Below are 21,253 nucleotides of genomic sequence, written 5' to 3' on the forward strand. Positions count from 1 at the left end.
GTATAAGAAAAAATTCAAAACGCCAGGATTACCTTAATTTTGTTGCCTCAACATTGCAATAAAATGCAACATATAAGCGATCCAAAGATTGTATCTACCTCCAAATGGTATCAATAAAAACTTCAGCTCGGTGGGCAAAAAAATAAGCCCTCACCCAGCCCCAGGTACCAAAAAACTGACACTCTACAAGTCTCGGAAAATGGCGCCATTTTTTTTTACAAACTTTGCATTTTTTTCACCACTTAAATAAAAAAGAACCTAGACATGTCTGGTGTCCATGAACTCGTAATGACCTGGAGAATCATAATGACTGCCCAGTTTTAGCATTTAGTGAACATGGTAAAATAAAAAATTGTGGAATTTTATTGTTTTTGCAATTTCACCGCACTTGAAATTTTATTCCTGTTTTCCTTACACTATATGGCAAAACCAATGGTGCTGTTCAAAAGTACAACTCGTCCCGCAAAGATCAAGCCCTCACACGGCCATATTGACGGAAAATAACAAAAATGGGAAATCCCGAGGCTGTGAAGGGGTTAAGTGCTGTCAATCACTTTTCTTTCTCCCCAGAACCAGGGTGTCACTGCTCAGTATGGGGGCTCCCTGCCTCAATTAATGGGGATATAATATGGCTTTTTCTTAGGTCACCGCAGCTGCACTACAGGGGGTCATAAATAGCTACAAAAATACAATTCCAGTGAAGCACCGAGCTGTCCTGGTGACGGCTGCAGAGCACTATCCGGCACTTCCAGACAAAAGTTAAGAACATTTACAACCGGGCGGGAAGCGAGCTGCGCATGCGTCTTCCTCTAAATGCGTACCATGTCGGGAACGCGCAAGGTAGTGCACGTAGAGCGGCGTGACCAGATCACGTGACAGTCGTTTTGCATTCCATTGCGCACTGCGCAGGCGCAGAGTTTGAACGCTGGCGGGTTCTGGTGTAACGGAGGTCGTGTCGTTCTGTCGCGGTGATAACGGGAGCGGCGGCTCTGATACACTGATCGCAAACATGACGGTGGAGAAGAAAGGGTTCCAGATAAAACAAGCCCTGGACCTGGCGCAGAAGCCTCACCAGAATATCGCCAAGCTGGTGTCCGGCCTGAGAGTCACCTATGACAAGGTGGGTGCGGAGACCCCGATACCTGACTGCTGGTCATGGAAATGTCAGAAATGTGTCATGTGGTGACACGGTACATTTTTAGGCCCAGAGACAGAATTAAAGGGGAACTTAACCCCCACTTGTAACTTATTGGAGGTGAGGGGGGACGGGGCAGGGTGTATCGATGAGCAGGGGGGTCCCAGCTGCGGTCAGTGTGCCGGGTGGGGGGGTTCCCAGGTGCAGCAGAGTGCGACGTGTGTGTGTGTGTGTGTGTGTGTGTGTGTGTGTGTGTGTGTGTTCCCAGGTGCAGCACAGTGCGACATGTGGGGGGGGTTCCCAAGTGCAGCACAGTGCGATATGTGGGGGGGGTTCCCAGGTGCAGCACAGTGCGACGTGTGTGGGGGGGTTCCCAGGTGCAGCACAGTGCGACGTGTGTGGGGGGGTTCCCAGGTGCAGCACAGTGCGACGTGTGGGGGGGGGGGGGTTCCCAGGTGCAGCACAGTGTGAGGTGTGTGTGTGTGGGGGGGTTCCCAGGTGCAGCACAGTGCGACGTGTGTGTGTGTGTGGGGGTTCCCAGGTGCAGCACAGTGCGACGTGTGTGTGTGTGTGTGTGGGTTCCCAGGTGCAGCACAGTGCGACATGTGGGGGGGGGGGGTTCCCAGGTGCAGCACAGTGCGACGTGTGGGGGGGGGGGTTCCCAGGTGCAGCACAGTGCGACGTGTGGGGGGGGGGTTCCCAGGTGCAGCACAGTGTGAGGTGTGTGTGTGTGGGGGGGTTCCCAGGTGCAGCACAGTGCGACGTGTGTGTGTGGGGGTTCCCAGGTGCAGCACAGTGCGACATGTGGGGGGGGGTTCCCAGGTGCAGCACAGTGCGACATGTGGGGGGGGTTCCCAGGTGCAGCACAGTGCGACATGTGGGGGGGGTTCCCAGGTGCAGCACAGTGCGACATGTGGGGGGGGTTCCCAGGTGCAGCACAGTGCGACGTGTGGGGGGGGTTCCCAGGTGCAGCACAGTGTGACGTGTGTGTGGGGGTTCCCAGGTGCAGCACAGTGCGACATGTGGGGGGGGTTCCCAGGTGCAGCACAGCGCGACATGTGTGTAGGGGGGGGGGGGTTCCCAGGTGCAGCACAGTGCGACATGTGTGTGGGGGGGTTCCCAGGTGCAGCACAGTGCAACATGTGTGTGGGGGGGTTCCCAGGTGCAGCACAGTGCAACATGTGTGTGGGGGGGGTTCCCAGGTGCAGCACAGTGCGACGTGTGGGGGGGGTTCCCAGGTGCAGCACAGTGCGACGTGTGGGGGGGGGTTCCCAGGTGCAACACAGTGCGACGTGTGGGGGGGGGTTTCCCAGGTGCAGCACAGTGCGACGTGTGGGGGGGGGGGGTTTCCCAGGTGCAGCACAGTGCGACGTGTGGGGGGGGGTTCCCAGGTGCAGCACAGTGCGGTGTGTGTGTGGGGGGGGGTTTCCCAGGTGCACCACAGTGCGATGTGTGTGTGGGGGGGGGTTCCCAGGTGCACCACAGTGAGATGTGTGTGGGGGGGGGGGGTTCCCAGGTGCACCACAGTGAGATGTGTGTGGGGGGGGGGTTCCCAGGTGCACCACAGTGCGATGTGTGTGGGGGGGGGGTTCCCAGGTGCACCACAGTGCGACGTGTGTGTGTGTGGGTTCCCAGGTGCACCACAGTGCGACGTGTGTGTGGGGGTTCCCAGGTGTACCACAGTGCGACGTGTGTGTGTGTGTGTGTGTGGGGGGGGGTTCCCAGGTGCACCACAGTGCGACGTGTGTGTGTGTGTGGGGGGGGTTCCCAGGTGCAGCACAGTGCGACGTGTGTGGGGGGGTTCCCAGGTGCAGCACAGTGCGACGTGTGTGTGTGGGGGGGGGTTCCCAGGTGCACCACAGTGTGACATGTGGGGGGGTACCCAGGTGCAGCACAGTGTGACATGTGGGGGGGTTCCCAGGTGCAGCACAGTGCGACATGTGGGGGGGGTTCCCAGGTGCAGCACAGTGCGACATGTGGGGGGGGTTCCCAGGTGCAGCACAGTGCGACATGTGGGGGGGGTTCCCAGGTGCAGCACAGTGCGACATGTATGTGGGGGGGGGGTTCCCAGGTGCAGCACAGTGCGACATGTGTGTGTGTGTGTGTGGGGGGGTTCCCAGGTGCAGCACAGTGCGACATGTGTGTGGGGGGGGTTCCCAGGTGCAGCACAGTGCGACGTGTGTGTGGGGGGTTCCCAGGTGCAGCACAGTGCGACGTGTGTGGGGGGGTTCCCAGGTGCAGCACAGTGCGACGTGTGTGGAGGGGTTACCAGGTGCAGCACAGTGCGACGTGTGTGGGGGGGGTTCCCAGGTGCAGCACAGTGCGACGTGTGTGTGGGGGGGTTCCCAGGTGCAGCACAGTGCGACGTGTGTGTGGGGGGGTTCCCAGGTGCAGCACAGTGCGACGTGTGTGGGGGGGTTCCCAGGTGCAGCACAGTGCGACGTGTGTGTGGGGGGGTTCCCAGGTGCAGCACAGTGCGACGTGTGTGTGGGGGGGTTCCCAGGTGCAGCACAGTGCGACGTGTGTGTGGGGGGGTTCCCAGGTGCAGCACAGTGCGACGTGTGTGTGGGGGGGTTCCCAGGTGCAGCACAGTGCGACGTGTGTGTGGGGGGGTTCCCAGGTGCAGCACAGTGCGACGTGTGTGTGGGGGGGTTCCCAGGTGCAGCACAGTGCGACGTGTGTGTGGGGGGGTTCCCAGGTGCAGCACAGTGCGACGTGTGTGTGGGGGGGTTCCCAGGTGCAGCACAGTGCGACGTGTGTGTGTGGGGGGTTCCCAGGTGCAGCACAGTGCGACGTGTGTGTGTGTGGGGTTCCCAGGTGCAGCACAGTGCGACGTGTGTGTGTGTGTGTGTGGGGGGGGGGGTTCCCAGGTGCACCACAGTGCGACGTGTGCGGGGGGGGGGGGTTCCCAGGTGCACCACAGTGCGACGTGTGCGGGGGGGGGGGGGTTCCCAGGTGCACCACAGTGCGACATGTGCGGGGGGGGGGGGGGGTTCCCAGGTGCACCACAGTGCGACGTGTGCGGGGGGGTTCCCAGGTGCACCACAGTGCGACGTGTGCGGGGGGGTTCCCAGGTGCCCCACAGTGCGACGTGTGTGGGGGGTTCCCAGGTGCACCACAGTGCGACGTGTGCGTTTGTGGGGGGGTTCCCAGGTGCAGCACAGTGCGACACGTGTGGGGGGGGGGTTCCCAGGTGCAGCACAGTGCGACGTGTGTGTGGGGGGGTTCCCAGGTGCAGCACAGTGCGACATGTGGGGTGGGTTCCCAGGTGCACCACAGTGCGACGTGTGTGTGTGTGTGGGGTTCCCAGGTGCAGCACAGTGCGACGTGTGTGTGTGTGTGTGGGGGGGGGTTCCCAGGTGCACCACAGTGCGACGTGTGCGGGGGGGGGTTCCCAGGTGCACCACAGTGCGACGTGTGCGGGGGGGGGGTTCCCAGGTGCACCATAGTGCGACATGTGCGGGGGGGGGGGGTTCCCAGGTGCACCACAGTGCGACGTGTGCGGGGGGGTTCCCAGGTGCACCACAGTGCGACGTGTGCGGGGGGGTTCCCAGGTGCCCCACAGTGCGACGTGTGTGGGGGGTTCCCAGGTGCACCACAGTGCGACGTGTGCGTTTGTGGGGGGGGTTCCCAGGTGCAGCACAGTGCGACACGTGTGGGGGGGGGGTTCCCAGGTGCAGCACAGTGCGACGTGTGTGGGGGGGGTTCCCAGGTGCCGCACAGTGCGACGTGTGTGTGGGGGGGTTCCCAGGTGCAGCACAGTGCGACGTGTTGGGGGGGGGGGGGGGGGTTCCCAGGTGCAGCACAGTGCGGGGGGGTTCCAGGTGCAGCACAGTGCGACGTGTGGGGGGGGTTCCCAGGTGCAGCACAGTGCGACGTGTGGGGGGGGGGCTCCCAGGTGCAGCACAGTGCGACATGTGGGGGGGGTTCCCAAGTGCAGCACAGTGCGGTGTGTGTGTGTGTGTGGGGGGGGTTTCCCAGGTGCACCACAGTGCGATGTGTGTGTGGGGGGGGGGGGGTTCCCAGGTGCACCACAGTGCGATGTGTGTGGGGGGGGTTTCCCAGGTGCACCACAGTGCGATGTGTGTGTGGGGGGGGGGGTTCCCAGGTGCACCACAGTGCGATGTGTGTGGGGGGGGTTCCCAGGTGCACCACAGTGCGATGTGTGTGGGGGGGGGGTTCCCAGGTGCACCACAGTGCGATGTGTGTGGGGGGGTTCCCAGGTGCACCACAGTGCGACGTGTGTGTGTGTGTGTGGGGGGGGTTCCCAGGTGTACCACAGTGCGACGTGTGTGTGTGGGGTGGGTTCCCAGGTGCACCACAATGCGACGTGTGGGGGGGGGGGGTTCCCAGGTGCACCACAATGCGACGTGTGTGGGGGGGGTTCCCAGGTGCACCACAGTGCGGTGTGGGGGGTTCCCAGGTGCAGCACAGTGCGACGTGTGTGTGTGGGGGGGGGGGGGTTCCCAGGTGCAGCACAGTGCGACGTGTGTGTGGGGGGGTTCCCAGGTGCAGCACAGTGCGACATGTGGGGTGGGTTCCCAGGTGCACCACAGTGCAGTGCGACGTGTGTGGGGGGGGGTTCCCAGGTGCACCACAGTGCGATGTGTGTGTGTGTGTGGGGGGGGTTCCCAGGTGCACCACAGTGCGACGTGTGTGTGTGGGGGGGGTTCCCAGGTGCACCACAGTGCGACGTGTGTGGGTGGGGGGGTTCCCAGGTGCACCACAGTGCGACGTGTGTGTGTGTGTGGGGGGGTTCCCAGGTGCACCACAGTGCGACGTATGTGTTTGGGGGGGGTTCCCAGGAGCACCACAGTGCGACGTGTGTGTGTGGGGGGTTCCCAGGAGCACCACAGTGCGACGTGTGTGTGGGGGGGTTCCCAGGTGCACCACAATGCGACGTGTGTGGGGGGGGTTCCCAGGTGCAGCACAGTGCGACGTGTGTGGGGTTCCCAGGTGCAGCACAGTGCGACGTGTGTGTGTGGGGGGGGGGGTGTTCCCAGGTGCAGCACAGTGCGACGTGTGTGTGTGGGGGGGGTGTTCCCAGGTGCAGCACAGTGCGACGTGTGTGTGTGGGGGGTTCCCAGGTGCAGCACAGTGCAACGTGTGGGGGGGGGGGGGTCCCTAGGTGCAGCACAGTGCGACGTGTGTGGGGGGGGTCCCTAGGTGCAGCACAGTGCGACGTGTGTGGGGGGGGTCCCTAGGTGCAGCACAGTGCGACGTGTGTGGGGAGGGTCCCTAGGTGCAGCACAGTGCGACGTGTGTGGGGGGGTCCCTAGGTGCAGAACAGTGCGACGTGTGTGGGGGGGTCCCTAGGTGCAGCACAGTGCGACGTGTGTGGGGGGGGTCCCTAGGTGCAGCACAGTGCGACGTGTGTGTGGGGGGGGGGGTCCCTAGGTGCAGCACAGTGCGACGTGTGTGTGGGGGGTCCCTGGTGCAGCACAGTGCGACGTGTGTGGGGGGGGGGGTCCCAGGTGCAGCACAGTGCGACGTGGGGGGGGGGATTCCCAGGTGCAGCACAGTGCCACTTGGTGGGGGGTTACCAGGTGCAGCACAGTGCCACGTGGGGGGGGGGGGGTTCCCAGGTGCAGCACAGTGCCACTTGGGGGGGGGGGGTTCCCAGGTGCAGCACAGTGCCACTTGGGGGGGGGGTTTCCCAGGTGCAGCACAGTGCCACGTGTGTGGGGGGTTTCCCAGGTGCAGCACAGTGCCACGTGTGTGGGGGGGTTTCCCAGGTGCAGCACAGTGCCACGTGTGTGGGGGGGGTTTCCCAGGTGCAGCACAGTACGACGTGTGTGGGGGGGTTTCCCAGGTGCAGACGTGTGTGTGGGGGGGTTTCCCAGGTGCAGACGTGTGTGTGGGGGGTTTCCCAGGTGCACCACAGTGCGACGTGTGGGGGGGGGTTCCCAGGTGCACCACAGTGCGACGTGTGCGTGTGTGGGGGGGTTCCCAGGTGCACCACAGTGCGACGTGTGCGTGTGTGGGGGGGTTCCCAGGTGCACGACGTGTGCGTGTGTGGGGGGGGTTCCCAGGTGCACCACAGTGCGACACGTGTGTGTGTGTGTGTGTGTGGGGGTTCCCAGGTGCAGCACAGTGCGACATGTGGGGGGTTCCCAGGTGCAGCAGAGTGCGACGTGTGTGGGGGGGGGTTCCCAGGTGCAGCAGAGTGCGACGTGTGTGGGGGGGGGTTCCCAGGTGCAGCACAGTGCTACGTGTGTGTGTGTGGGGGGGGTTCCCAGGTGCAGCAGAGTGCGACGTGTGGGGGGGGGGGTTCCCAGGTGCAGCACAGTGCGACATGTGGGGGGGTTCCCAGGTGCAGCACAGTGCGACATGTGGGGGGGTTCCCAGGTGCAGCACAGTGCGGTGTGTGTGTGGAGGGGGGTTTCCCAGGTGCACCACAGTGCGATGTGTGTGGGGGGGGGGGTTCCCAGGTGACCACAGTGCGATGTGTGTGTGTGGGGGGGGTTTCCCAGGTGCACCACAGTGCGACGTGTGTGTGTGGGGGTTCCCAGGTGCACCACAGTGCGACGTGTGTGTGTGGGGGGGGGGGTTCCCAGGTGCACCACAATGCGACGTGTGTGGGGGGGGGTTCCCAGGTGCACCACAGTGGGGGGGGGTTCCCAGGTGCAGCACAGTGCGACGTGTGGGGAGGGGGGGTTCCCAGGTGCAGCACAGTGCGACGTGTGTGGGGGGGGGGTTCCCAGGTGCAGCACAGTGCGACATGTGGGGGGGGGGTTCCCAGGTGCAGCACAGTGCGGTGTGTGTGTGTGTGTGTGTGTGTGGGGGGGGGGGTTCCCAGGTGCACCACAGTGCGACGTGTGTGTGGGGGGGTTCCCAGGTGCACTTCCCAGGTGCACCACAGTGTGACGTGTGTGTGGGGGGGGGGGGGTTCCCAGGTGCACCACAGTGCGACGTGTGTGTGTGGGGGGGGGGTTCCCAGGTGCACCACAGTGCGACGTGTGTGCGTGGGGGGGGGGTTCCCAGGTGCACCACAGTGCGACGTGTGTGCGTGTGGGGGGGATTCCCAGGTGCACCACAGTGCGACGTGTGTGTGTGTGTGGGGGGGGGGATTCCCAGGTGCACCACAGTGCGACGTGTGTGTGTGGGGGGGTTCCCAGGTGCACAACAGTGCGACGTGTGTGTGTGGGGGGGGGGTTCCCAGGTGCACCACAGTGCGACGTGTGTGTGGGGGTTCCCAGGTGCACCACAATGCGACGTGTGTGGGGGGGTTCCCAGGTGCACCACAGTGCGGTGGGGGGGGTTCCCAGGTGCAGCACAGTGCGACGTGTGTGGGGTTCCCAGGTGCAGCACAGTGCGACGTGTGGGGGGGGGGGTGTTCCCAGGTGCAGCACAGTGCGACGTGTGTGTGTGTGGGGGGGTGTTCCCAGGTGCAGCACAGTGCGACGTGTGTGTGGGGGGGTGTTCCCAGGTGCAGCACAGTGCGACGTGTGTGGGGGGGGGTTCCCAGGTGCAGCACAGTGCTACGTGTGTGTGTGGGGGGGGTTCCCAGGTGCAGCACAGTGCGACGTGTGGGGGGGGGTTCCCAGGTGCAGCACAGTGCGACGTGTGGGGGGGGTTCCCAGGTGCAACACAGTGCGACGTGTGGGGGGGGGTTCCCAGGTGCAGCACAGTGCGACATGTGGGGGGGGTTCCCAGGTGCAGCACAGTGCGGTGTGTGTGGGGGGGGGGGGTTCCCAGGTGCACCACAGTGCGATGTGTGTGGGGGGGGGGTTCCCAGGTGCACCACAGTGCGGTGTGTGTGTGGGGGGTTCCCAGGTGCACCACAGTGCGACGTGTGTGTGGGGGGGGGGTGTCCCAGGTGCACCACAGTGCGACGTGTGTGGGGGGGGTTCCCAGGTGTACCACAGTGCGACGTGTGTGTGTGTGTGTGGGAGGGTTCCCAGGTGCACCACAGTGCGACGTGTGTGTGTGTGTGGGGGTGGGGGGTTCCCAGGTGCACCACAGTGCGACATGTGTGGGGGGTTCCCAGGTGCACCACAGTGCGACGTGTGTGTGTGTGTGGGGTTCCCAGGTGCACCACAGTGTGACGTGTGTGTGTGTGTGTGGGGGGGGGTTCCCAGGTGCACCACAATGCGACGTGTGTGGGGGGGTTCCCAGGTGCACCGCAGTGCGACGTGTGGGGAGGGGGGGTTCCCAGGTGCAGCACAGTGCGACGTGTGGGGGGGGGGGTTCCCAGGTGCAGCACAGTGCGACATGTGGGGGGGGTTCCCAGGTGCAGCACAGTGCGACATGTGGGGGGGGTTCCCAGGTGCAGCACAGTGCGGTGTGTGTGTGTGTGGGGGGGGTGGGTTCCCAGGTGCACCACAGTGCGATGTGTGTGTGGGGGGGGGTTCCCAGGTGCACCACAGTGCGACGTGTGTGAGTGGGGGGGTTCCCAGGTGCACCACAGTGCGACGTGTGTGTGTGTGTGTGGGGGGGTTCCCAGGTGCACCACAGTGCGACGTGTGTGTGTGTGGGGGGTTCCCAGGTGCACCACAGTGCGACGTGTGTGTGTGTGTGTGGGGGGGTTCCCAGGTGCACCACAATGCGACGTGTGTGGGGGGGTTCCCAGGTGCACCACAGTGCGACGTGTGTGTGTGTGGGGGTGGGGGGTTCCCAGGTGCACCACAGTGCGACGTGTGGGGGTGGGGGGTTCCCAGGTGCACCACAGTGCAACGTGTGTGTGTGTGGGGGGTTCCCAGGTGCACCACAGTGTGACGTGTGTGTGTGTGGGGGGGTTCCCAGGTGCACCACAATGCGACGTGTGTGGGGGGGGTTCCCAGGTGCAGCACAGTGCGACGTGTGGGGAGGGGGGGTTCCCAGGTGCAGCACAGTGCGACATGTGGGGGGGGTTCCCAGGTGCAGCACAGTGCGACGTGGGGGGGGTTCCCAGGTGCAGCACAGTGCGACGTGGGGGGGGGTTCCCAGGTGCAGCACAGTGCAGTGTGTGTGTGTGTGTGTGTGTGTGTGTGTGTGTGTGGTTCCCAGGTGCACCACAGTGCGATGTGTGTGTGTGGGGGGGTTCCCAGGTGCACCACAGTGCGACGTGTGTGTGTGTGTGTGTGGGGGTTCCCAGGTGCACCACAGTGCGACGTGTGTGTGGGGTTCCCAGGTGCACCACAGTGCGACGTGTGTGTGTGGGGGGGTTCCCAGGTGCACCACAGTGCGACGTGTGTGTGTGGGGGGGTTCCCAGGTGCACCACAGTGCGACGTGTGTGTGTGTGGGGGGTTCCCAGGTGCACCACAGTGCGACGTGTGTGTGTGTGTGGGGGGTTCCCAGGTGCAGCACAGTGCGACGTGTGTGTGTGGGGGGGTTCCCAGATGCACCACAATGCGACGTGTGTGGGGGGGTTCCCAGGTGCACCACAGTGCGACGTGTGTGGGGGTGGGGGGGTTCCCAGGTGCAGCACAGTGCGACATGTGGGGGGGGTTCCCAGGTGCAGCACAGTGCGACATGTGGGGGGGGTTCCCAGGTGCAGCACAGTGCGGTGTGTGTGTGTGTGTGGGGGGTTCCCAGGTGTACCACAGTGCGACGTGTGTGTGTGTGTGGGGGTTCCCAGGTGCACCACAGTGCGACGTGTGTGTGGGGGGGGGGGTTCCCAGGTGCACCACAGTGCGACGTGTGTGTGTGGGGGGGGGTTCCCAGGTGCACCACAGTGCGACGTGTGTGTGTGTGTGGGGGTTCCCAGGTGCACCACAATGCGACGTGTGTGGGGGGGTTCCCAGGTGCAGCACAGTGCGACGTGTGTGGGGCTCCCAGGTGCATCACAGTGCGACCTGTGTGTGTGTGTGGGGGGGGGTGTTCCCATGTGCAGCACAGTGCGACGTGTGTGTGGGGGGGGTGTTCCCAGGTGCAGCACAGTGCGACGTGTGTGGGGGGGGTGTTCCCAGGTGCAGCACAGTGCGACGTGTGGGGGGGGGTTCCCAGGTGCAGCACAGTGCGACGTGTGTGGCGGGGGGTTTCCCAGGTGCAGCACAGTGCGACGTGTGTGTGGGGGGTTTCCCAGGTGCAGCACAGTGCGACGTGTGTGTGGGGGGTTTCCCAGGTGCAGCACAGTGCGACGTGTGTGGGGGGGGGTTTCCCAGTTGCAGCACAGTGCGACGTGTGTGTGGGGGGTTTCCCAGGTGCAGCACAGTGCGACGTGTGTGTGTGGGGTTTCCCAGGTGCAGCACAGTGCGACGTGTGTGGGGGGGGGTTTCCCAGGTGCAGCACAGTGCGACGTGTGTTGGGGGGGTTCCCAGGTGCAGCACAGTGCGACGTGTGTGGGGGGGGGGGGTTCCCAGGTGCAGCACAGTGCGACGTGTGTGGGGGGGGGGGGTTCCCAGGTGCAGCACAGTGCGAGGTGTGGGGTGGGGGGGTTCCCATGTGCAGCACAGTGCGAGGTGTGGGGTGGGGGGTTCTCAGGTGCAGCACAGTGTGAGGTGTGTGTGTGTGGGGGGGTTCCCAGGTGCAGCACAGTGGGAGGTGTCTGTGTGGGGGGTTCCCAGGTGCAGCACAGTGGGAGGTGTGTGTGTGTGGGGGGTTCCCAGGTGCAGCACAGTGGGAGGTGTGTGTGCGGGGGGGGTTCCCAGGTGCAGCACAGTGTGAGGTGTGTGTGTGTGTGGGGGGTTCCCAGGTGCAGCACAGTGTGGTGTGTGTGTGTGTGTGGGGGTTCCCAGGTGCAGCACAGTGTGAGGTGTGTGTGTGTGTGGGGGGGTTCCCAGGTGCAGCACAGTGCGAGGTGTGTGTGTGTGTGGGGGGGTTCCCAGGTGCAGCACAGTGCGAGGTGTGTGTGTGTGTGGGGGGGTTCCCAGGTGCAGCACAGTGCGACGTGTGGGGGGGGTTCCCAGGTGCAGCACAGTGCGACGTGTGGGGGGGGGGGGGGTTCCCAGGTGCAACACAGTGCGACGTGTGGGGGGGGGGGTTCCCAGGTGCAGCACAGTGCGACATGTGGGGGGGTTCCCAGGTGCACCACAGTGCGATGTGTGTGGGGGGGGGTTCCCAGGTGCACCACAGTGCGATGTGTGTGTGTGTGGGGGGTTCCCAGGTGCACCACAGTGCGACGTGTGTGTGGGGGGGTTCCCAGGTGCACCACAGTGCGACGTGTGTGTGGGGGGGTTCCCAGGTGTACCACAGTGCGACGTGTGTGTGTGTGGGGGGGTTCCCAGGTGCACCACAGTGCGACTTGTGTGTGTGTGGGGGTGGGGGGTTCCCAGGTGCACCACAGTGCGACGTGTGGGGGTGGGGGGTTCCCAGGTGCACCACAGTGCGACGTGTGTGTGTGTGGGGTTCCCAGGTGCACCACAGTGTGACGTGTGTGTGTGGGGGGGGTTCCCAGGTGCACCACAGTGTGACGTGTGTGGGGGGGTTCCCAGGTGCAGCACAGTGCGACGTGTGGGGAGGGGGGGTTCCCAGGTGCAGCACAGTGCGACGTGTGGGGGGCGGGGTTCCCAGGTGCAGCACAGTGCAACGTGTGGGGGGGGGTTCCCAGGTGCAGCACAGTGCGACATGTGGGGGGGGTTCCCAGGTGCAGCACAGTGCGACATGTGGGGGGGGTTCCCAGGTGCAGCACAGTGCGACATGTGGGGGGGGTTCCCAGGTGCAGCACAGTGCGGGGTGTGTGTGTGTGGGGTTCCCAGGTGCACCACAGTGCGATGTGTGTGTGGGGGGGGTTCCCAGGTGCACCACAGTGCGACGTGTGTGTGTGTGTGTGGGGGGGTTCCCAGGTGCACCACAGTGCGACGTGTGTGTGTGGGGGGGGGGTTCCCAGGTGCACCACAGTGCGACGTGTGTGTGTGTGGGGGGGTTCCCAGGTGCACCACAGTGCGACGTGTGTGTGTGTGGGGGGGGGTTCCCAGGTGCACCACAGTGCGACGTGTGTGTGTGTGGGGGGGGGTTCCCAGGTGCACCACAGTGCGACGTGTGTGTGTTTGTGTGGGGGGGGGTTCCCAGGTGCACCACAGTGCGACGTGTGTGTGTGTGTGGGGGGGGGTTCCCAGGTGCACCACAATGCGACGTGTGTGGGGGGGTTCCCAGGTGCACCACAGTGCGACGTGTGTGTGTGGGGGTGGGGGGTTCCCAGGTGCACCACAGTGCGACGTGTGGGGGTGGGGGGTTCCCAGGTGCACCACAGTGCGACGTGTGTGTGTGTGGGGGGTTCCCAGGTGCACCACAGTGTGACGTGTGTGTATGGGGGGGTTCCCAGGTGCAGCACAATGCGACGTGTGTGGGGGGGGTTCCCAGGTGCAGCACAGTGCGACGTGTGGGGAGGGGGGGGTTCCCAGGTGCAGCACAGTGCGACGTGTGGGGGGGGGGGGTTCCCAGGTGCAGCACAGTGCGACATGTGGGGGGGGTTCCCAGGTGCAGCACAGTGCGACGTGTGGGGGGGTTCCCAGGTGCAGCACAGTGCGGTGTGTGTGTGGGGTTCCCAGGTGCACCACAGTGCGATGTGTGTGTGTGGGGGGTTCCCAGGTGCACCACAGTGCGATGTGTGTGTGTGGGGGGGGTTCCCAGGTGCACCACAGTGCGACGTGTGTGTGTGGGGGGGGGGTTCCCAGGTGCACCACAGTGCGACGTGTTTGTGTGTGTGGGGGGGTTCCCAGGTGCACCACAGTGCGACGTGTGTGTGTGGGGAGGGGGGTTCCCAGGTGCACCACAGTGCGACGTGTGTGTGTGGGGTTCCCAGGTGCACCACAGTGCGACGTGTGTGTGTGTGTGGGGGGGGGGGGTTCCCAGGTGCAACACAATGTGACGTGTGTGGGGGGGTTCCCAGGTGCAGCACAGTGCGACGTGTGTGGGGTTCCCAGGTGCATCACAGTGCGACCTGTGTGTGTGGGGGGGGGGGGTGTTCCCATGTGCAGCACAGTGCGACGTGTGTGTGGGGGGGTGTTCCCAGGTGCAGCACAGTGCGACGTGTGGGGGGGGGGGGTTCCCAGGTGCAGCACAGTGCGACGTGTGTGGGGGGGGGGGTTCCCAGGTGCAGCACAGTGCGACGTGTGGGGGGGGGGGTTTCCCAGGTGCAGCACAGTGCGACGTGTGTGGGGGGGGTTTCCCAGGTGCAGCACAGTGCGACGTGTGTGGGGGGGGTTTCCCAGGTGCAGCACAATGCGACGTGTGTGGGGGGGGTTCCCAGGTGCAGCACAGTGCGACGTGTGGGGAGGGGGGGTTCCCAGGTGCAGCACAGTGCGACGTGTGGGGGGCGGGGTTCCCAGGTGCAGCACAGTGCAACGTGTGGGGGGGGGGGTTCCCAGGTGCAGCACAGTGCGACATGTGGGGGGGGTTCCCAGGTGCAGCACAGTGCGACATGTGGGGGGGGTTCCCAGGTGCAGCACAGTGCGGTGTGTGTGTGTGTGTGTGTGTGTGTGTGTGTGTGTGTGTGTGGTTCCCAGGTGCACCACAGTGCGATGTGTGTGTGGGGGGGGTTCCCAGGTGCACCACAGTGCGACGTGTGTGTGTGTGGGGGGGGGTTCCCAGGTGCACCACAGTGCGACGTGTGTGTGTGGGGGGGGGGTTCCCAGGTGCACCACAGTGCGACGTGTGTGTGTGTGTGGGGGGGTTCCCAGGTGCACCACAGTGCGACATGTGTGTGTGTGTGTGTGGGGGGGGGGGGGTTCCCAGGTGCACCACAGTGCGACGTGTGTGTGTTTGTGTGGGGGGGGTTCCCAGGTGCACCACAGTGCGACGTGTGTGTGTGTGTGTGGGGGGGGTTCCCAGGTGCCCCACAATGCGACGTGTGGGGGTGGGGGGTTCCCAGGTGCACCACAGTGCGACGTGTGTGTGTGGGGGTGGGGGGTTCCCAGGTGCACCACAGTGCGACGTGTGTGTGTGTGGGGGTGGGGGGTTCCCAGGTGCACCACAGTGCGACGTGTGTGTGTGGGGGTGGGGGGTTCCCAGGTGCACCACAGTGTGACGTGTGTGTGTGTGTGGGGGGGTTCCCAGGTGCAGCACAATGCGACGTGTGTGGGGGGGGGGTTCCCAGGTGCAGCACAGTGCGACGTGTGGGGAGGGGGGAGTTCCCAGGTGCAGCACAGTGCGACGTGTGGGGGGGGGGGTTCCCAGGTGCAGCACAGTGCGACATGTGGGGGGGGTTCCCAGGTGCAGCACAGTGCGACGTGTGGGGGGGTTCCCAGGTGCAGCACAGTGCGGTGTGTGTGTGGGGTTCCCAGGTGCACCACAGTGCGATGTGTGTGTGTGTGGGGGGGGTTCCCAGGTGCACCACAGTGCGACGTGTGTGTGTGTGTGTGGGGGGGGTTCCCAGGTGCACCACAGTGCGACGTGTGTGTGTGTGTGTGGGGGGGGTTCCCAGGTGCACCACAGTGCGACGTGTGTGTGTGGGGGGGTTCCCAGGTGCAACACAATGTGACGTGTGTGGGGGGGTTCCCAGGTGCAGCACAGTGCGACGTGTGTGGGGTTCCCAGGTGCATCACAGTGCGACCTGTGTGTGTGTGTGGGGGGGTGTTCCCATGTGCAGCACAGTGCGACGTGTGTGTGGGGGGGTGTTCCCAGGTGCAGCACAGTGCGACGTGTGGGGGGGGGGTGTTCCCAGGTGCAGCACAGTGCGACGTGTGTGTGTGGGGGGTTCCCAGGTGCAGCACAGTGCGACGTGTGTGGGGGGGGGGTTCCCAGGTGCAGCACAGTGCGACGTGTGTGGGGGGGGTTTCCCAGGTGCAGCACAGTGCGACGTGTGTGTGGGGGGTTTCCCAGGTGCAGCACAGTGCGACGTGTGTGTGGGGGGTTTCCCAGGTGCAGCACAGTGCGACGTTTGTGGGGGGGGTTTCCCAGGTGCAGCACAGTGCGACGTGTGTGGGGGGGAGTTTCCCAGGTGCAGCACAGTGCGACGTGTGTGTGGGGGGTTTCCCAGGTGCAGCACAGTGCGACGTGTGTGGGGGGGGTTTCCCAGGTGCAGCACAGTGTGACGTGTGTGGGGGGGGGTTCCCAGGTGCAGCACAGTGCGACGTGTGTGTGTGGGGGGGTTTCCCAGGTGCAGCACAGTGCGACGTGTGGGGGGGTTTCCCAGGTGCAGCACAGTGCGAGGTGTGGGGGGGGTTCCCAGGTGCAGCACAGTGCGAGGTGTGGGGTGGGGGGTTCCCAGGTGCAGCACAGTGTGAGGTGTGTGTGTGTGTGGGGGGGGGTTCCCAGGTGCAGCACAGTGGGAGGTGTGTGTGTGTGTGGGGGGTTCCCAGGTGCAGCACAGTGGGAGGTGTGTGTGTGGGGGGGGGTTCCCAGGTGCAGCACAGTGGGAGGTGTGTGTGTGGGGGGGTTCCCAGGTGCAGCACAGTGTGAGGTGTGTGTGTGGGGGGGTTCCCAGGTGCAGCACAGTGTGAGGTGTGTGTGTGTGTGTGGGGGTTCCCAGGTGCAGCACAGTGTGAGGTGTGTGTGTGTGTGGGGGGGTTCCCAGGTGCAGCACAGTGCGAGGTGTGTGTGTGGGGGGGTTCCCAGGTGCAGCACAGTGCGACGTGTGTGTGTGTGTGTGTTCCCAGGTGCAGCACAGTGCGACGTGTGTGTGTGTGTGGGGGGGTTCCCAGGTGCAGCACAGTGCACAGTTCCCATGTGGAGGAAGGCACACCTTGTGGGGGGGGGTCCCCTCTGTTTTTGACTTTTACTCTTACGTTTTGAGTCAGTTTCACTTTGTGTAGTTAAGCAGCTGCCCTGCTGAGGAGGCAGAATATGATGGTGCTATATAAGTGAGAAAATTAATATGTATTCAGAAAATAACTTTAACTGTTTATGTAAGTGAACTCTTTGTCAAGCAGTTACATAAGGCTGATGTTACTGAATGATAGGTCATCAGTATCAGATCGTTGGAGGTCTGACACCCTGACTGCCAAGCTGTTATCCATCTGCATTGGGACAGTGTTGGCAAAGAGCGGAGTGCACCGCGGCTGTATAAAACTAATGGCCACTAGCAGAGCAGCTTATCTGTGGGGGGCGCCACCTCTCATATTTTGATTTTATCAATATGTAACTTTTTACTTAATATCGCATATATAGCGCCATCATTCTGCAGCGCTTTGCAGATATCATAATCACTGTCCCCATTGGGGCTCACAATCTAAATTTCCTATCAGTATGTCTTTAGAGTGTGGGAGGCAATGCCTGCAGACACGAAGAGAACATACAGATTCCTTGCAGATGTTGTCATTGGTGCGATTTGAACCCAGTGCAGCAAAGTAACAATGCTAACCACTGAGCCACTGTGCTGCACTCTAAATGACTCGTCCAGCACCACTAGGTTCCACATTGGGAAGTGGGTGATGCAGGAATGTATGATTGGCTGCAGCAGTCATGTGCCATCTCTGGATTGTCATAGGCACCTTGATCAGTCTCATGAACCTAAGCCATTTAGCTTGTGGGCAGTGACAGATAACTTGTCCTGGGACCTAGACGGCCACTCAGCCAGAAGTGGGAACGTGTTGCCTGTGTTCAAGATGTCATTGTGGGCATCTGTTATGCTGGAGTTATGGACGAAGTGTAACTCTGGGAACCGACTCACCAAGGCTGGTGATTTGTACAGACTCGTTGAGTGGTGTGCTGAAGTGACAGGCTCCAGATGTATTACCAGTGAGCTCCTTTTAATGAATTTGTCGGTCCCCTGTCTGCTGTGCACCACGGCAATAAGTGTACTACAGTCATGAGATGGAGGAGGACATTTCTGTGCTCATTTACGCCACTCTGAGTTGTTCAACAATTTTTTAACACTTCAAACCATTTTACACTGGACTTCTAGTGAAAGCTCTTCTGCAGGTATAATGTAATTTATATTTTTATGTTTAGGTCCCTTATTTTTTAATGTTTGCCCTGCATTTTTTTAGTGGAAAATCATCTCTAAGGGTATGTGCACACGCTGCGGATTCACCTGCGGATTTTTCATAGCGGATCCACAGGTAAAACCGCAGGTAAAGTGACCTGCGGTTTTCCTGCAGATTGGCCAGCGGTTTTCCCCTGCAGATTGACACCTGGACAATGGAATAGGTGTCAAACCGCAGCGGATTTCGCACAAAGAATTGACATGCTGCAGATTTCAAACCGCAGCTTTTCCGCACGGAAAAATCCGCAGCATGTGCACAGCGGATTTGAAAACCCATAGGATAACATTATACTGTACCCTGCCTGCGGAACTGCTGCGGATCCGCAGTGTGTGCACATACCCTAACAAGGCCAATTTTCTCTAAATGTCTGCCGTCCGGAGGCTCCATATGCATTTATTATGACTGACCTATATCCAAGAAGTATCGTTTCTCCTTGCGGAGATTGACATGCTAAGCATGCCGAGAAGAGACTTAAAGCCGCAATGCCTTGCCAGTAAAGGGCTTGTTGCTTATCAGTGTTTTTCTTTGTATAATATTTGCTGTTTTTAAATGACGTTTTAAAATAATTGATCTGACTTTTGTGTTACAGATTGAAGAGAAGTCTATTTTTCTGGAGGAATTCATCCATTACTTGAAGTACCCTTTAATAGTGTACAGGAGGGAACCGGCTGTAGAAAGAGTGATGGATTTTGTGGCCCAGTTCGTTACCTCGTTCCACAACTGTAACAGCGAGGAGGAGGATGAAATGGATGAAGAGAACTCCCCTGTGAATTACCTCTTCAACTTCCTTCTTGAGGTTGGTGTGAACACTGCTGAGCTTGTTACTCCTCATCTCTATGTGTGGGATTGCGGCTTTATTGGCAAGAGTTGCCTGACTATTACACAGCAGTACACAGGGACTGATGCGGAGCAATGTAGGAGCATCGCGTATGGAGCGTCTGATCACTTACATAATACTGCCACACCTCAATAGAGGAGAACAGCCGTTGGCCGTTTCTACTGTTTAAAGGGGTTGTCCACTACAGGTAATGATGGTGAATGCGGTTCTGCTGAGACCCGCAAGCTGCAACGACCTGACAGCAGGGATACAATCTTGTTAGATTTCTGCAAGACCAAATTTACTGCAACTGGTAGTTCGATATTTGCAGTTGTAATGCTGCACAGGTCAAAGTTGTACGTAGCGTGTGCCTTATACTGCAATGATCCTGAATTAGTATTGCTGCTCCTACATTTTTGCTTGAATGCTACAAAGTACAAAATTAAGCAGATGGGACAATCAACTTCATGTATATTTTTATTGTTCAAGCAGATCTGTTGTCAAATTTCACAATATAAACTGTACATATTATTAAAGAAGCACCTCCTGTTGACTTTTTTTTTTCCCCCACTAAACCTGTGTAATGTTAGTGTCATGTACTGTCAGTTTGTTAAAGGTAATCTGTCAGCAGGTTTTCTATATAATCTGAGGGCAGTAAGAGGGGCTGAGACACTGATTTCATTGAGGTGTCACTTTTTAGGCTGTGTGCTATTATTTCAATACTGTTATTATTATGCCATTTATTCCATGGTGCTTTACATGTGAAAGGGGCAAATATAGACAAGTACAATAAACATGAACTCATAATGGCGGTCAGCTTTAACAGTTAGTGACATAGTGAATAGTAGGATAAATCTGATGTCGGATGAGACTTGTGTAATTACTTTGAAAATTCACTTCAGAGTGACTTTTTATGAGCCCTGATAGAACTAGAAATGTTCATTAGGTGGGAAAACTTTCTTAAAGAATGGGACACCCATTGTAATGGATTTTCATAGTAAGTACACCAGCCATATCAAGTTTAAGATATTTATTTAATGATGTGATAGTGTATTGTTTGTATTGTGAAATCTGGTGGCTGATACTAATTGAAGGCTTATTCCCAAGCTATGTCTGGCTTCATCCTGCATCTGCGCTCCCTTGTGTTTGTCACCCAAGTCTTACTGACATGCATTTCATGTGTTTTCAAGAAAGCTGGACAACTGTAAGGTGATCTGACCATAGGATCAGACTGGAGCTGTAACTGGGTCAGGTGCCCAACACCTGCTGCTCGTCCACGTGTTTCGGCACATGTAATGAAACTTCTCTGCTCACCTATGGATGTGATCAGAGCAGGGCTAACCCTCTAATGTCTGGAAATGACAATCTTTCCTGATTCTCAAACTGTCCAGTTATGAAAATTCTCTTCTGTTTTATGACACTATATGGCCACTAGATGGCGTCGGTGATCTGGGAAAGGCCCAGAACAATGGTGGCTTATATATTATGTCCATGTACGTGCACTATATTCAGATGTAATACTTCTATATTGTATCTCAGCAATTATGATTTTATTAATTTGTTGTATATATATATTTTTTTCATTCTTTCAGTCTCACGCTGCCAACAGCATGGCAGTGAGGTTTAGAGTTTGTCAGCTGATCTATAAGCTGTTGGTAAACCTGCCTGAAAATGCTCTGATTGACGACGATTTGTTTGATAAGATCCACGATGCAATGCTTATTCGCGTAACCGACAAAGTGCCCAATGTTCGGATCCAGGCAGTGTTGGCTCTGGCTAGGCTCCAGGACCCAAGTGATGTGAACTGCCCAGTTATCAATGGTAAGAAACGTGAGACAAGCCCATATGGAGCAGCGTCATTTCAGAGACCTTTATGTGGTACCAATGGGATGTGCCGTCAATGTCTGGTCAGTGCTGGCCCCACCTCTAGGACTCTCTCCTGTCTCCAGAACAGTGGTCTGCCTATCTCTCTCGTTTCTATTGGTTCCTCACTGCCTGTGAGAGGAAAGCTGGCAGCACATGCTTCTCATTAATTTCTTATCTGAGCTAATAAAATTAAAAGTTTTTGGCTGCTTGTATTTGAAACTTCTAGTAGTAGTGGAAGGAGGGCACTGACATGTGCGCAGCCAGCTCTCCACCCACTGATGGGAGGAAGAGGGAGTTCGGAGCAGGGCTGTGCAGTCTGTAAACCAAACCTCCGACACCTCAATTTCCCTGACCCCACAGCACTAGTCACTACTGAGCATGTACATAAAGTGCAGCACAGATTCATCTCATCTCCGACCCCACAGCCCTGGTCACTACTGAGCATGTACATAAAGTACAGCACAGATTCATCTCATCTCTGACCCCACAGCCCTGGTCACTACTGAGCATGTACATAAAGTACAGCACAGATTCATCTCATCTCTGACCCCACAGCCCTGGTCACTACTGAGCATGTGCATAAAGTGCAGCACAGATTCATCTCATCTCTGACCCCACAGCCCTGGTCACTACTGAGCATGTACATA

The 21,253-nt window shown here is 60.2% G+C and overlaps 1 protein-coding gene across 1 annotated transcript in view; it reads left to right on the forward strand.

Moving 5' to 3' along the window:
* The first annotated feature begins 839 nt into the window (after positions 1-839).
* The window catches only part of NCAPG (non-SMC condensin I complex subunit G), a 91,986-nt gene continuing 71,572 nt past the window's right edge, over positions 840-21,253 (forward strand). Inside the window, exons 1-3 of the mRNA XM_073574655.1 lie at positions 840-1,120; positions 18,513-18,719; positions 20,333-20,561. Of these exons, the coding sequence (XP_073430756.1) occupies positions 1,010-1,120; positions 18,513-18,719; positions 20,333-20,561 (547 nt within the window). The 5' untranslated portion in view covers positions 840-1,009. The remainder of the gene's footprint in view (positions 1,121-18,512; positions 18,720-20,332; positions 20,562-21,253) is intronic.

Source organism: Dendrobates tinctorius, unplaced genomic scaffold, assembly GCF_039654945.1.
Source record: "Dendrobates tinctorius isolate UK_male_01 unplaced genomic scaffold, ASM3965494v1 ptg000039l, whole genome shotgun sequence".
Taxonomy (NCBI): domain Eukaryota; kingdom Metazoa; phylum Chordata; class Amphibia; order Anura; family Dendrobatidae; genus Dendrobates; species Dendrobates tinctorius.